This window comes from Schistocerca nitens, chromosome 2 (genome assembly GCF_023898315.1).
Source record: "Schistocerca nitens isolate TAMUIC-IGC-003100 chromosome 2, iqSchNite1.1, whole genome shotgun sequence".
In the NCBI taxonomy this organism is placed as follows: Eukaryota; Metazoa; Arthropoda; class Insecta; order Orthoptera; family Acrididae; genus Schistocerca; species Schistocerca nitens.
The window spans coordinates 598,152,176-598,169,432 of NC_064615.1; the positions used below are offsets into that span (position 1 = coordinate 598,152,176).

Here is a 17,257-nt window from a genome sequence, read left to right on the forward strand (position 1 = left end):
GGCTAGTGAAATGAAGTTCCAGAGGAGCAGGTTGAGTGTAACAAGACGGGACAGATTGCGAAATGTGTATGTGAGGGAAAGACTAAAGGAGGAACCAGTGCAGGACAGGATAGAAAAATCAAGACTGCAGTGGTATGGACACATGAAGAGAATGGATGAGGGAAGAATTCCAAAGAGGATGTTTGATCTGCAACTGGAGGGGAAGAGGCCCAGAGGAAGACCAAGAGATAGATGGGTGAAGGGAGTGAAGGAATGTGTGACGCGAAGAGGGGAGAACTGGACGAAGCTGGCAGAGGGGGAATGGTGGAAAGACAGAACACGATGGAGAGGCTTGTGTTCCCGACAGACCCAGCCAGTGGCTGGAAACTGTCCAAGATGATGATGATGATGATGATGATTGTAAAACTGCTGTTTAGAGAAACTTTTGGTACAAAATATTTACAATTGTGAATGAATAATTGTTGTAAAATATTATACATCATTTGTTTACAGTTCGCAGCTGAGATATGTATTAATGACCTGATGCACTGTATGTTGTTATTACATCATGTTTAAAGTTCTAGTTATAGCTTAATTAGCAAAAGAGTGATGTATGCATTATATTACCTACCTTACATAAAGCTGTTGGGTATTTACATTGGTAGCTAGTCTGCTACACAATCTACAACTTGTCACCTACAAACAGCAAAACATAATTTTTATTTCTCCATTTGTTATGCATTTACGAACGGAAGTGAGTATATATCACATTTTTTTGTGTGTAACTTATGACTTTGATGTTTTAGCATTTTCTCATATGTTTTGACGTGGTGAATATGCTGATTTCTGTGACTTATGGTCATTTGACAGCACACTTTCTACAAATTTTCAAACATGAGAAGAGTTTTCACCACCTTTACATGTTGTTGTAGATTTTTTTTTTTTTCCTTCATGAGTAGTTTTTGGTGTGGGTGTTATTTGTATAGTTCTTCAATTGCAAATAGTGGGCTTTATTGCGCAGTGATGTGTACTCATTTAATACTTTCTTTCCTTGGGATATTGATTTTTGGATGTGATAATTTTCTTCTATAGTTAATTTTCGGTACAAGCTGCTACTAGTTTTAAGGATCTGTAAGTCAGTTTCAAAGTTGTTGGTGTTATTGTGTGCTACCAGGTGATCTGTGAGCTATTGCTTTTCAGTGCTCTGAGATGTTCTTATATCTGGTTCTGAACTCCTGCATGTTTGACGCACATACAGACTGACAGCAGTTGCAAGTAAGTTGGAATATACTGGACTGGCTGTATTTGTCAGTCTTGGTGGCATTTCTTCCACATCTGCTTTGTATTGGGTTGTTGGCTCTGTATGCTTTGTTGAATCCCTGTTTCTTTAGTATATTACCCATCCTGTGTGTGACTTTGTTGTTGTAAGTCATTATGTGCCATTTGTTGCTTACTGTCTGCTGATTTGGTGTGTGTGTGTGTGTGTGTGTGTGTGTGTGTGTGTGTGTGTGTGTGTGGGTGTGGGTGTGTGTGTGTGTGTGTGTCATTTGTTGCTTACTGTCTGCTGATTTGGTGTGTGTGTGTGTGTGTGTGTGTGTGTGTGTGTGTGTGTGTGTGTGTGTGTGTGTGTGTTTTTCATGGTTGTGTGTTGCTTGTTTTTGTATTTTGTGGTTTATTTTATCTACTCTCTTTGCATCATATCCATTCTCCTGTGCAGTCTGTTTTATTGTGTTCAGTTCTTGTGTGTAATCATGTTTGTTTATGGGTGTTTTGCTCATTATGTGTAGTAAATATCTGAAGTTGGCCTCTTTGTGAGTTATGGGGTGATTAGATTGGTTACGAATAATGGTGCTGGTGATTGTGGTTTCCTATAGATTGTGAATTCATTTTGTTGTTTATCTTGTGTATGGTGAGATCTAAGAAATTATGTTTTCCATCCGTTTGTGTTTCAATGGTGAACTGTGTTTATGGATGGATGGAGTTTATGTTGTCATGAAGTTCCTTCTGCGAGGCTGTGGTTCATCTATGAAGCAAATTATATCATCTACAAATCTGTACCGATATATCATTTTGTACTGTTTTGGTATTACTATTTTGTCAACAATTTGTTTTTCTATCTGACTGAGCAAAATGTCAGCTAGGAGGCCACTGATTTGGGATCTGATGGGTAGTCCATCTTGTTGAGAGTAAAATTTGTTGTTGAATATGAAGTAGTTCTGCTTTGTGATGAGCCTGAGTATGGCTAATATTTCTTGTATTTTTGTTGTGGGTATGTCTCCTTGTAGTTGGACATTTCTTTCTATGATGTTGATGGTTTCTTCTGTTGGGATGTGTGTGTACATGGAAATTTTGTCAAATGAAATTAATGTTGCTGTGTTTGGTATGTTTTCATTTCATATTTTGTCCTATTACATCACTTGAGTTTTTTAAACTTCTGTTTGCAGTGTATTTGTATACTGTCTGTAGCAGAGTGTGTTGTATTTGGCTAAGTAGTATGTGGGTGCTTTGGCGAAGTTTATCAATGGACGTGAAGGTATTCCAGGTTTGTGAACTTTAGGCAATGATTTTTGGGTCGGGGCTTTGGGATTTGTCTCTGTCATTCTTTTAATCCGCGTTTCTGTAAAAATTGTTTCTATGTTTTTCAGAGTTTTCTGTGTTACTTTGGTATCAGTTTGTTGGATCACTTCTTAATTCTGTGGTGGTGTTGCTTTGGATGAATTCTAATGTTTTGTCTATGTATTCGTTTGTGACTACAATTGAATTATCTTTGTCAGATTTTGCGATAATGGCTTTTTCTTGTGTTAATTTGTTCTGTAGTTTTCTGTAGGTTTGTTCTTCAGCAGTCCTTGTGTTTTCTTTTATGGTGATTTTGTTCTCTTTGATTATGTTTCATATTTTCTTTGCAATTAGTTCTCTTCTTAGATTTGCACTGAATTCAGGTGTGTTTAGTTTTCCTTGTTGCTTTATGATGTGTTCCATTTCTGTTATGATATTTTCTACTGTCCTGTGTGACACCATTGTGTTTATGTTACGCTTGGGACCCTTTTCAAGTAATTTTATATATATTAGATTAACCAGTCTTTTGTGAAAGGTGTGTTTATTACATTCGGGATGGGATTGGTAGGTGTTTGTGGGTTTACCATTTTAGTGAGGTTTTTTTGTTGGATTGTATGTTTTCTGTCTATTATTGTGTCTGTGTATGTTCTAACCCTGTACATTAATTCATCAAAAATGGTGGATACTTTATGTGGTTTCTAGTTCTATATCCAATCTGTATAGTTCAATATTCAGAGCCTGATTTTTGGAATACAAAGACTGGATGTCTTGCTTTATCCACACGATTTGAGCCTTACATTTTGCCTGTTGTTCTGTAGATGACATGTTGTTTACAGTTACGATTAGATTGTTGGGTACTATTTTATAGGCCAAACATAGCTTGTTGAATTTTATTTTGAGTATGGTTTTTTGAATTTTGATGATTAGAATCTGGAATTTGTTAAAGAGCTGTGAAGGGTATACCTGGCTTGGCATAGAAATAATCATCTTGTGGTGTTACAGTAAGAAAAAAATAACCCTCCTGAAGATAGCACAGAAAGTGCTGGAACATGTCTGGGTAAAATGAAACTGAAAAGCTGTCTTGCATAAAGCGGAATTCCTCATCCTATTTTCATAGCAAGCATGGACATAAGAACTACAACACCACAATATTCCTTCAATACATTCAAGCTCTTGCCCTCTTCTAAAGTAGAAAGCACATACACATTTACACATATGACTACGTCTCTGGCCGCTGAGCCTCAGCAGTCAGAGACAGAGGTCATGTGCGTGTGTGAACGGTACTTTTGTGAATGAGTCTGTGCTTTCTACTTTAGAAGAAGGCATTTTGGCCAAAAGCCTAAATGTATAGTAGGGTTTTTGTTGTGCCTTTCTGTGACTCAGTGTCTCCTCTATAAGGTGAGTAGCAATCTGTCCTTTTCATAGTATGGTCTAATTCCATTGTGGATTTTCCATTGTTTGATCTTGTTTTTGTAACTCATTTTATGGCCTTCATTGGACCACTCTAGCCAACTTTATACAAAGAATTTTTCAGTTTCCTGTCAGCCGAGTGCTTCTTCATTCTCTCAGATCTCATCCTTCTTTCTTTATTGGAAATCACCCTTCCTATTGTCTGTTTGTTGATTCTCATTTGCAGTCTGGTTTGTTTTGTCTGCGAGTTTCCTGATTTTATCAGTTTTGTTTCTTAGGTCTTCGAATGTAATCAGCAGCTCATCCATATCTTTCCTTGATTTCTGTAATCCACTTAATGTTGCACTTACTATTCCACAATTTTTCTATTATTCTCCTGATGATCCTGTTCTCTGGTGTTCTGATTAGACGTCCAAAAAATGAAAAGCGTTTCTTCCTGGTTGTACTCATTACCGGTTCTATTTCCTTGTAGACTGTTTCATTTGTAGCTACTCTCCAGTGTCCATCTTTCTAGCAAGATTTGTTGATGAACATTCTGATGATTCTTTTCTCCATTTTGAGTATTTTGCCTATTTGTGCAGTGTTAGTTGTTTTGAAGATGGTTTTACTTGCGTATGCTATTTCTGGTTGAGTGGCTGTTTTGTAGTGTTTTAATTTTGTATCTATTGACAGGCTCTTTTTGTTGTAGGTGTTCTTGCTGATATATCGTGCTCTAGTCAATTTGTTTATCCTGTTATGCCATTTGGCTTTTCATTGAGGTTATATGTTATGATTTCTCCCAGATATTTAAATTTATCTACAATTTTGATTTCTTGGTTTCCTATGGCAATTTTTTTTATGAGTGGTGGGTCAGTTTTTTCAAAGGATATTCCAAGACCAATTTTCTGTGCTATTTCCTGTAGTGAGATAACTTGTTGTTTGGTTTCCTGAATACTGTTGGTCAAGAGAGCAAGGTCATCAGAAAATCCTAGACGATTTAAACTTACGTCGTCTTTGGGTATTGCAATTTGGATGTTCTTTGCTTTAGTCTTATACCATTCCCTCATTAAGTATTCTAAAGCACAGTTGGGCAGCAGGGGTGCCAAGCAATCTCGTTGTCTTAAATCTGTTTTTATGATGAATGGCTCAGAGAGTTCCCCCCTGAACTTGACTTTTGATACAGTGTTGGTTAAGGTGAGTTCTATCACTTTGATTAATTTTGTATGGAGCCCAAAATTTCTTAAGATTTTTAACATTGAAGGTCTATGGATGCAGTCATATGCTTTTTTGAAGTACACGAAGGTTATTACAAGAGGTTTATTTCGTTTCTTGTAATACGCTATGGCTAATTTTAAAGTGATGATCTGTTCTGCACAGCTTCTCCAAGGTCTGAAGCCTCCTTAGTATTCACCTAATTCTTCCTCTAGTTGCTCTTTGATCCTCTTGTATAGGATTCTGGAGAAAATCTTGTATGTGCAGTCTAAGAGAGAGACACTTCTGTAATTATCTGGGTTGTTTTTACCTCCTTTTCTGTGGATTGGGTGGATTATGGCTGTGGTCCAATGTTCGGGAAACTTTTCTGTTATCCAGATTTTTGTTAAGGCTATGTGTAAGGATATTCGAACTGTATCACTGGCATACTTCAACATTTCTGCAAAAACTTTGTCTTCTCCACATGCCTTATAATTTTTCATCTCTCTGAGTGCCATTTCCACCTCTTTGATTGTTGGAGGATTTATGAGGCCAGGTAGAGTCTTGATAGGTGTGTCTGTAGTAGTTGTTAAAAGTTCCTGGGGTTCTTCACAGTTCAAAAGTTTACTAAATGCTTTTGCCACGATTTCAGCATTTTCCATGTCGTTATGTGCCATTTTTCCATCTTCCCTTTTCAGCATTAACATGGGAGGGGCAAATTTTTGTAATTGTCTTCCAAACATTTTATAAAGTTTCTGGAATTCGTTTTGTGGCAATTTTCTTCTATTGAGTCGATAAGATATTTCTGCGATTGTCTCTTGGTTTGCTTGATAATTTGTGTGAACTTTTTCCTGATATTTTTTAGGTTGGCTGCATTTTATTGTTTTGTCTGTTTGAAATTTTAACCGTGCATTATGTCTTTCTTCATGAACTTTGTCACATTCTGATTTCCACCAGACATGTCTTTTAGGTGGGTTCAATGGGGCTAAATTTTCTGCTTGTTACCCAAAAATTTGAAGCAGTTCTTCTAAATTATCTGTCAGTTTTATGTTTTGTGTGACTTCTCTATATTTATCATTTCTAATTAATTGGTGGGGATCGAAGTTCCTCTTTCGTTTATTGCAATTTGGTTTCTTTTTAGTGGTGTGAACTTAATTTTGATTTTGACAATGTAATGATCTGAACCTGTATCTACCCCTCTTGACACTTTAACATTTTAGATTTCTCTGTGGAAGAATTTGTCCATAAATACATGATCCAGCTGCCATTCTCATTTTCTCCAATCAGGATGTTTCCAAGTTTTACGTTTGTTTGATCTTGTTTTTACAAGAAGTAGTAGCTTTTTACAAAAAAAAAAAATAAACAAACAGCATTGGTCTAAACATCACTTTTGTGTTACTCCCTTTTAATTTGTATCCTGAAAAAAATAGAATTCCCCCTTGATAGAGGATAGTTTAATCATAAAATACTCAGACGGGCAATAATGCCACGACATACACTGACTAGCCAAAGAAACTGGTACACAAGCCTAATACGGTGTAGGGCCCCCACAAGCACACAGAAGTGCCACAATACAATGTGGCATGGACTCAACTGATATGTGAAGTAGTGCTGGAGAAAACAGACCATGAATCCTGCAGGGCTGTCCATGAGTCCATGACAGGACAAGGGGCTGCTGATCTCTTCTGAACAGCACATTGCAAGGCATCCCAGATATGCTGAATAATGTTCATGTCTGGGGAGGTTGGTGGCCAGCAGAAGTGTTTAAACTCAGAAGAGCGTTCCTGGAGCCACTCTATAGCAATTCTGCATGTGTGCAGTGTCACATTGTCCTGCTGGAATTGCCCAAGTCCATCAGAATGCTCAATGGACATAAATGTATGCAGGCGATCAAACAGGATGCTTACATATGTGTCACCTGTCAGAGTCATATCTAGACGTATCAGGGATCCCATATAACTCCAACTGCATACACCTTGCATCATTACAGAGCCTCCACCCTTTATCAGACCTCCGCTGACATGCAGGGTCCATGGATTGATGAGGTTGTCTCCATACCCACACACATTCATCTGCTCGATACAATCTGAAACAAGACTCATCTGACAAGGCAACATGTTTCCATGTCATCAACAGTCCAGCATCGGTGTTGATGGGCCCAGGCAAGGTGTAAAGCTTTGTGTCATGCAAAGGTACACGAGTGGGCCTTCGGCTCCAAAAGCCCAGATCAATGAAATTTCATTGAATGGTCACATGCTGAAACTTGTTGATGGCCCAGCATTGAAATCTGCAGCAATCTGTGGAAGGGTTACACTTCTGTCAGGTTGAACAATTCTCTTCAGTTGTCGTTGGTCCCATTCTCGCAGAATCTTTTTCCGGCCGTAGCAATGTAAGAGATTTGATGTTTTACCGGATTCTAGATATTCGTGGTACACTTGTGAAATGGTCATACGGGAAAATCTTCATTTAATCACTACTTCGGAGACGCTGTGCCCTATCACTCATGCGCCAACTGTAACACCACGTCCAAAGTCACTTACATCTTGATGCTGCCATTGTAGCAGCAGTAACCATTCTAACAACTGTGGCAGACACTTTTTGTCTTATATAGGAACTGCTGAACACAGTGCCGTATTCTGCCTGTTTACGTATCTCCGTATTTGCATACGCATGCCTACACCAGTTTCACTGGCACTTCAGTGTATATGGAGAAGCAAGCTACTGAAATGAAGCTGATATGATATAAATCTTACCATGCAACATGAGGTGTGATGATGGTTTAGATCAACATCTCAGTGCGTACTTAACAGCTTCTCAAGGATTTAGGACAACCATAAAACTCTTAAAAGTCACAGCAATACCTATTACCATTACCCATCAGTGTCAGGTTAGTTGTCAGCACATGATATGTTAGCATTTCTTGATTCAAAAAATGGTTCAAATGGCTCTAAGCACTATGGGACTTAACAGATGAGGTCATCAGTCTCGCAGACTTAGACCTACTTAAACCTAACTAACCGAAGGACATCACACACATCCATGCCCAAGGCAGGATTCGAACCTGCGACCGAAGCAGCCGCGTGGTTCCGGACTGAAGCGCCTAGAACTGCTTCACAGGTCTACCACAGCAGCCGGCTTTCTCGAATCCAAATAGCAGTGATACAAGTGGGTTTTGTTTTTTGATTGACTCCACATTAACATAAACTGCATATACAGGTGAGTGTACAATATAGTGGCATGTACCATCTCCCAGCATCTACTTTAGAACACATTCAAGTAAAACAAAAAATATAAATGACAGATGTATGGAGATAAAAATATCTAATGCCATCATTATTACACATTTTTATCACCAACAATTTATTGGTAACCATCATCCCCTAAAAGGCATATAAGATCATAAAAATAGTTAAAGCAACAGTATGAGAGATTGCTGTTTCTTATCATTCTATACAGGACACTATATTTATGTAGTCACCATTTCCATCCAAGTCGCACAGTGATAAATGACAAATCCATTATTAATTCTGTAAACTAATTACATAAGTACCTTTTACATTTTATAGTTATAATTAGCAATTAGATAATACACCAACTAACCTGCCAATATCCTGTGCAATCTGTACTGGTGAATTGCAGTTTGATTTTGTTCCAGTGCCCAGTTGACCATACCCATTGCTACCCCACGCAAACAGTTGTCCCATATCTGACAATGCTAATGTATGCGAATAACCACATTCCACTTTTGTGATCACAACAGAGCAAAGAATACCTTTCACTCTCACTGGTGTCTGCTGGTTTGAGGTATTTCCAATGCCTAGCTGACCAACACCATTATAGCCCCAGGCATAAACCTGAAAACAATTAATCACAGTTAAAGTGTTGCAGTCCGAGCACAACAACACCATAGCAATTTCATCCCTCAAACCAACTCAGTTATGATGACAAAAATGTTATATGAAAAATTTATTTTAAGATTTTATCATTCAAAATTTCTTATACATAATTTGATTACAATGAAAATTCCAGAATGAATAAGACATACAATAATGAGACCAGGAAATTGTATGTGTTGATGCAGCCACTGGTGTGTGCAGGAGAGTGTGTGTGCGCGCATTGGGGAGGGGAAGGGGGTGGATGGCAGACATGTCATAAAAGAAGCTGATAAACTGGGACTGTAGTAACATTCTCAGCCAGGCCTGGAAAATCGCTGTTGGAGAAGGAGAAGAACGAGGTATTATGCAAACACAATGAGCTAGTGGCAAGAAGCCCCTATGGGACTAAACTGCTGAGCTCATCGGTCCCTGCAAACGCAACAAGATGACTTCCGAGGTGAGTGGAGCCCCAGCAGCTATTCTTCTGATACTGCCTCTGCATCCACCACCATCAACACCACCACCAACTCAGCTAGTAAGGACGGCATAAGCAATGCCACATCAGAATGCAGAGGGAGGGGATAAAGTCACTCACACTCTCCTAAGGGTCAGTTTGTCAGCACACCTAATGATGGAAACAGGGTTGCTTTCTGAAATATTGTGCCTCTTGGACATTGAATATTGACGGTATGCCCATGACCTATTCTTTCAACACATATGCTGGGAGAAGCTAAACAATCAAAGCAGAATTTAACACCATTTTCAGATCTACATTTCAAAGAGCAGTGAAGCTTCACCTAACTCATTGGAATTTAACTTAGGAAATAGAAATATTAAAACAAATTGTGAACAAAAAAAGGCTACCCAGATCAGAAAACAGATATCCTGAATCATAAAACAATAGCACAGAAATATGTACATTGTACAGATCCACGTATAAAAGACTAACAGGATAAGATTAAATACCGTAGTCTTGAATTTGTTGGGAAGCTTTCTTACAAAATAGCAAACATATTAAAGCAGTGCAATGCAAATGTAAGTTTCTGTATGAAGAACAAACAGTTTCTATAGCAATTAATTCACAAACCAAATCCATCTGATAATTTCAAACAGATTAGTGTGTCTGAAATCATGTGTTGGAATGTGACTGCTTCTATGGGACAAATTGGGAATAATTCTTCTACAAGATACATGGAACACTGTGCTTCTTCCCATCTCACCCAAAATAATAAAGCAGCGGCTCATTGCCATCTACTGAAAACACGCCACTTAGAAATAGATAAATGTGCGACATGTTTACCCAAAGGCAGGCAGACATTTTAGAAACTATAGAAATTAAGAAGCATCTCTAACCAAACTCCCAGTCCATCTTCAATGAAAAGACTGAAAATAAATTCTGCAGAATGCTAGCAACACTGAGCAAATGCTTCAACATGTCAACACACAGATCGATTCAACCAATTTTCTGTACATAACGCTTTCCTACATTTTTGAGATATCTATATTATTAAACATTATCATCAACATCAGCAGCAGCCAATCAATGTTCACTGCTGGATAATGGTCACCTTCAGACTAATTTATGCATTATGCTCTTCAGTTACATGCATCCATGTTGCTCCTGCAAGTTTTCTAACGCTGTCTATACACCTTCTGTTAAGATTCGTCTCAATCTTCTCTTGCAGTATGGCAATAACATCCAAGTGATCTTTCGCAGAACCTAAAGAAATTCTGGTTGTATCTAAAGGCTGATAGTGGCACCAAAGTTAGTGGCCATTCCCTAGAGAATGAGATGGGAACTGAAATTGAGGGTAGCAAAGCAAAAGCTGAAGTGCTTAACTCAGATTTCAAATGTTCCTTTACAAAGGAAACCCCAGGAGAACTGCCCCAATTTAATCCTCCTACCATTGAAAAGATGAATGAAATAAGTATTATTAATGACAGTGGTGTTGAGAAACAGTTGAAATCTTTAAAATTCAACAAAACTCCATGCCCCAACAGAATCCCAGTCAGATTCTGTATCGAATTTGCAGCTGAGTTAGCCCCTCTTCCCACCACAATCAATCATAGATCCCTCAATTAAAAAAAAAAAAAAAAATCATGCCAAGTTCTTGGAAAAAGGCATAGGTCACATCCATCTAGAAGAAGCGTAGTAGAAGTGATTCGCAAGACTACCATCCAACATCTATGACATCCATTTGTTGTAGAATGTTAGAACGTATTCTGAGCTGAAACATAATCAGGTATTCTAAACAGAATGACCTCCTCAGTACCAACCAGCACGGATTTCAAAACATCAATATGTCGAACCAGACTCGCACTTTTCCTACATGACATGCTAGCTTTGGATCAAGGCATCCAGGTAGATGCAGTGCTTCTTGAGAATATATATATATATATATATATATATATAAAAAGAAAGATGATGAGACTTACCAAACAAAACCGCTGGCAGGTCGATAGACACACAAACAAACACAAATATACACACAAAATTCAAGCTTTCGCAACAAACTGTTGCCTCATCAGGAAAGAGGGAAGGAGAGGGAAAGACAAAAGGATGTGGGTTTTAAGGGAGAGGGTAAGGAGTCATTCCAATCCCGGGAGCGGAAAGACTTACCTTAGGGGGAAAAAAAGGACGGGTATGCGCGCGCGCGCGCACACACACACACACACACACACACACACACACACACACACACACACACACACACACATATACAGACACAAGCAGACATATTTAAGGACAAAGAGTTTGGGCAGAGATGTCAGTCGAGGCAGAAGTGCAGAGGCAAAGATGTTGTTGATGACAGGTATGAGTGGCGGCAACTTGAAATTAGCGGAGATTGAGGCCTGGTGGGTAACGGGAAGAGAGGATATATTGAAGAGCAAGTTCCCATCTCCGGAGTTTGGATAGGTTGGTGTTGGTGGGAAGTATCCAGATAACCCGGACGGTGTAACACTGTGCCAAGATGTGCTGGCCGTGCACCAAGGCATGTTTAGCCACAGGGTGATCCTCATTACCAACGAACACTGTCTGCCTGTGTCCATTCATGCGAATGGACAGTTTGTTGCTGGTCATTCCCACATAGAATGCATCACAGTGTAGGCAGGTCAGTTGGTAAATCACATGGGTGCTTTCACACGTGGCTCTGCCTTTGATCGTGTACACCTTCCGGGTTACAGGACTGGAGTAGGTGGTGGTGGGAGGGTGCATGGGACAGGTTTTACACCGGGGGCGGTTACAAGGATAGGAGCCAGAGGGTAGAGAAGGTGGTTTGGGGATTTCATAGGGATGAACTAACAGGTTACGAAGGTTAGGTGGACGGCGGAAAGACACTCTTGGTGGAGTGGGGAGGATTTCATGAAGGATGGATCTCATTTCAGGGCAGGATTTGAGGAAGTCGTATCCCTGCTGGAGAGCCACATTCAGAGTCTGGTCCAGTCCCGGAAAGTATCCTGTCACAAGTGGGGCACTTTTGTGGTTCTTCTGTGGGAGGTTCTGGGTTTGAGGGGATGAGGAAGTGGCTCTGGTTATTTGCTTCTGTACCAGGTCGGGAGGGTAGTTACGGGATGCGAAAGCTGTTATCAGGTTGTCGGTGTAATGGTTCAGGGATTCCGGGCTGGAGCAGATTCGTTTGCCACGAAGACCTAGGCTGTAGGGAAGGGACCGTTTGATGTGGAATGGGTGGCAGCTGTCATAATGCAGGTACTGTTGCTTGTTGGTGGGTTTGATGTGGACGGACATGTATATATTTTCCCTACGTGGAATGTTTCCCTATATATATATATATATATATATATATATATATATATATATATATATATATATATATATATATATAAAAAGAAAGATGATGAGACTTACCAAACAAAAGCGCTGGCAGGTCGATGGACACACAAAAAAACACAAATATACACACAAAATTCAAGCTTTCGCAACCAACTGTTGCCTCATCAGGAAAGAGGGGAAGGAGAGGGAAAGACGAAAGGATGTGGGTTTTAAGGGAGAGGATAAGGAGTCATTCCAATCCCGGGAGCGGAAAGACTTACCTTAGGGGGAAAAAAGGACAGGTATACACTCGCACACACACACATATCCATCCACACATACAGACACAAGCAGACATATTTAAAGACAAAGAGTTTGGGCAGAGATGTCAGTCGAGGTGGAAGAGTAGAGGCAAAGAAGTTGTTGAAAGACAGGTGAGGTATGAGTGGCGGCAACTTGAAATTAGCGGAGATTGAGGCCTGGCGGATAACGAGAAGAGAGGATATATATATATATATATATATATATATATATATATATATATATATATATATATATATATATATATATATATATATATATAAAACAGAGGGAAACATTCCACGTGGAAAAAATATATCTAAAAAGAAAGATGATGAGACTTACCAAACAAAAGCGCTGGCAGGTCGATAGACACACAAACAAACACAAACACACACACACAAAATTCAAGCTTTCGCAACAAACTGTTGCCTCATCAGGAAAGAGGGGAAGGAGAGGGAAAGACGAAAGGATGTGGGTTTTAAGGGAGAGGGTAAGGAGTCATTCCAATCCCGGGAGCGGAAAGACTTACCCTAGGGGGAAAAAAGGACAGGTATACACTCGCACACACGCACATATCCATCCACACACATACAGACACAAGCAGGCATATTTAAATATGTCTGCTTGTGTCTGTATATGTGTGGATGGATATGTGCGTGTGTGCGAGTGAATACCTGTCCTTTTTTCCCCCTAGGGTAAGTCTTTCCGCTCCCGGGATTGGAATGACTCCTTACCCTCTCCCTTAAAACCCACATCCTTTCGTCTTTCCCTCTCCTTCCCCTCTTTCCTGATGAGGCAACAGTTTGTTGCGAAAGCTTGAATTTTGTGTGTGTGTGTTTGTGTTTATCTATCGACCTGCCAGCGCTTTCGTTCGGTAAGTCACATCATCTTTGTTTTTACATATATTTTTGCCACGTGGAATGTTTCCCTCTATATATATTATGTGACTCAGTACCACACCTATGTTTATTGTCAAAAGTACAATTACACATGGTTGAGGACTGTTTGGTAGAGAGGACGCAGCATGTTATGTTATCAGATGTAGAAGTAACTTTGGGTGTGCCGCAGGGAAGTGTGTTGGGACCCTTGCTGCTCATGTTGTATGTTAATGACCATGCAGATAATATTAATAGTAAAATCAGGCTTTTTGCAGATGATGCTGTTATCTATAATGAAGTACTATCTGAGACAAGCTGCATAAATATTCAGTCAGATCTTTTTTATACCATTTCAACATGGTGCAGAGATTGGCAACTTGCTCTAAATGTTCGTACATGTACAGTTTCGCACTTCACAAAATGGAAAAAAATGTAGTATCCTATGACTATAATATCAATGAGACACTGTTGGAATTGGCCAACTCATACAAATACCTGGTTGCAACACTTTGAGCATATGTGATCGTTCCATTTCATATCCCCACAGTCATGGGTAGAGCACGCGATAGATTTCGGTTCATTGGTAGAATACTGGGGAATTAATATCAGTCTAAAAAGGAGATTGCTTACAAATCACTTGTGCAACCAGTTCTAGAATATTGCTCAAGTGTGTTGGGCCCTTACCACACAAGACTAACAGGGGATGTTGAATGTACACATAGAAGGGCAGTATGAATGGTCACAGGTTTGTTTAATCTGTGGGAGAGTGGTACAGAGAAAACTATTAACAAAGTCAAGAACCGGCTTCAAATAATTACTCTATGGCTATAATACAACCACCTGTGTGTCTCTCACATAGGGATTGTGAAGATAAGATTAGAATAATTACTGCACAGACAGAGGCATTCAAACCATCATTCTTTCTGTGCTCCTTCCATGAATGGGACAGGAAGAAAACCTAACAACTAGTACAATGGGACGTACCCTCTGCCAAGCACCTCACAGTGGTATGCAGAATATAGATGAAGATGTAGATGTCTGGCAGAGCATGCAGGGACTACTATCGAATGTAGAAGAACAAGGCCCAGGCAGCATCAGGAGCCTGTGGGTGAGGGGGAGTGGGAGGGGGAGAAGAGCGGGAGGATGGGGAGCAGAGGAGGACACAAGCAGAGAAGGGAAAAGACTGGTGGGTGCACTGGCATAGAGTGGGCACATTGAGGGTGAGGGGCATGAACTGGGAGGAAATTATAGGACAGAGGGCTGGAAACAGTTGGGTGGTGGGTTGGAGACAGTAGGTTATCATAGGTTGAGCCCAAGATGATTTGTGTGCAAAAAATGTATTGGAAGCATAACTCCCATCTGCGCAGTTCAGGAAAGCTGATGGTGGAGGGGAGGATCCAGATGGCACAGGTAGTGAAGCAGCGATTGAAATTAAGCATGTTATGTGCTGCTACATGTTTTGCCACAAGATAGCTCACTTTGCTCTTTGACACAATTTGGCAGTGGCCATCCTTCCTAGTTGACAAATAGCTGGTAGCCATACTAATTCTAAAGAAACTGTACAATGATTGCATCAGAGCTGGTGTATGATATGGCTGCTTTCTAGGTGGCCCTGCTGTTGATGGGGTAGGATACGTCTGTGACTGGACTTTTAATAGGAAGTGCTGGGTGCATGGACTGGACATCCTTCCTAGTTGACAAATAGCTGGTAGCCATACTAATTCTAAAGAAACTGTACAATGATTGCATCAGAGCTGGTGTATGATATGGCTGCTTTCTAGGTGGCCCTGCTGTTGATGGGGTAGGATACGTCTGTGACTGGACTTTTAATAGGAAGTGCTGGGTGCATGGACTGGACAGGTCATCCAAACTGAGTCTTCCACAAGAATATGACCTAGTGCAGATTTGTTTATATAATTCTCCAACAAAGGAGAAGTAGTTGTGTGTTAGGATAAAGTTAGTAAGGTGTATGATAAATGACATGGTAGGTTTGGCATCTTAAAGGCATTGGGAGAGGTAGTATCCACAGCATCAATATAGTGTGCATGAGAGATGTTCGTGTATAGGGAAGTGGAGTCAGTGGTGATGAGTGGGGATCCAGGAGATAAAGGGATAGGGATGGTGGAAAGTCAGTGAAGGAAGTGATTAGTACCTTTGACACAAGAAGCTAGAGAATGAGATTTTAACTCTGCAGCGGAGTGTGCACTGATATGAAACTTCCTGGCAGATTAAAACTGTGTGCCTGGCCAAGACTCGAACTTGGGACCTTTGCCTTTCGCGGGACTCACGAGCCGCCATCACAGCTTCAATTCTGCCAGTACCTCGTCTCCTACCTTCCAAACTTCACAGAAGCTCTTCTGCGAAGTGTGTGTGTGTGTGTGTGTTCTCCACTTTTTTTTCTGAAAAAGGCTTTGTCCAAACACTTTGTGTGTAACAGCCTTTTCACTGTGCCTGTCTGGTACTCAATCTGTCATCTTTACAATGAGCAGCAATCTACCATCTTCTAACTGTTGATATTCCGACCTGGACTTTCCAAATGTTACATTCATATTCATTTATTCTATGTAGTGATCTCATGTTGCATGGTGGTGTTGACAGAAGTTTGATGTTACCCAATTAATGATGTTTTGTTTACATACAATTTGTGTGTTATAAGTACAAGTGATCATCATATTTTATCCACAAAGAATTAGAGAAGTAGTAGTTCTGTGATCTCATCTGCCAGTTTCCACTGCACCAGACTTCTTTCCTCCTACAAAATCCTGCAGTTATCTGCCCCTCATGTTTCCTTGGATGGTATCATCCACCAAGCCAATTTCAGACTGCAATAACATGCCAGACTTCACCTCAAAAAGCTATTCCATCTTCTCCTAAACTACCTCAACTGTGGTGTTCCTCTTCCGGCCCCTCTGCAGCTCCCCAAATAGCCAACCTCCTTAACATACCACAGCCCTAACCACTGCCTCCCAGACCTGTAATAACTCAATCACAAAAACCAATCACAACAGTACAGTGTTCTCAGTCTCTCAGCCAAAGCAGTCTTCCGCCTGAATTATCTGTATTATCCAAGGGTCTCTCTTTCAGCCCTAAACCTGCATTTAACTGAGCTGCTTTAGTGAAGGACCTACTTTCCTTTACTAGAAGTATCACTTTGCAACCCAATCCCAAAACCTTTCCAAACCTGACACTGAACCATGCCTTGAACATTCCAACCATGATTCCAACTTGACCCAGCACCTCAGAATTATCCCTTACAAGCCTTCCTCACATCCAGCATTGCTTCACAACCTTTCCTCAGGTCAACTACAACATGA

General features: G+C 40.1%; 1 protein-coding gene across 4 annotated transcripts in view; it reads right to left on the reverse strand.

Moving 5' to 3' along the window:
* The window catches only part of LOC126236668 (RCC1 and BTB domain-containing protein 1-like), a 216,933-nt gene that overhangs the window by 136,214 nt on the left and 63,462 nt on the right, over positions 1–17,257 (reverse strand). For all 4 annotated transcript variants that reach the window (XR_007544969.1, XR_007544970.1, XM_049946149.1 and 1 more), the window contains exon 6: positions 8,716–8,969. Coding sequence is in view for 2 of the 4 variants with exons in the window: in XM_049946149.1 (XP_049802106.1) it covers positions 8,716–8,969 (254 nt within the window). In the remaining 2 variants the exon portion in view is untranslated. The remainder of the gene's footprint in view (positions 1–8,715; positions 8,970–17,257) is intronic.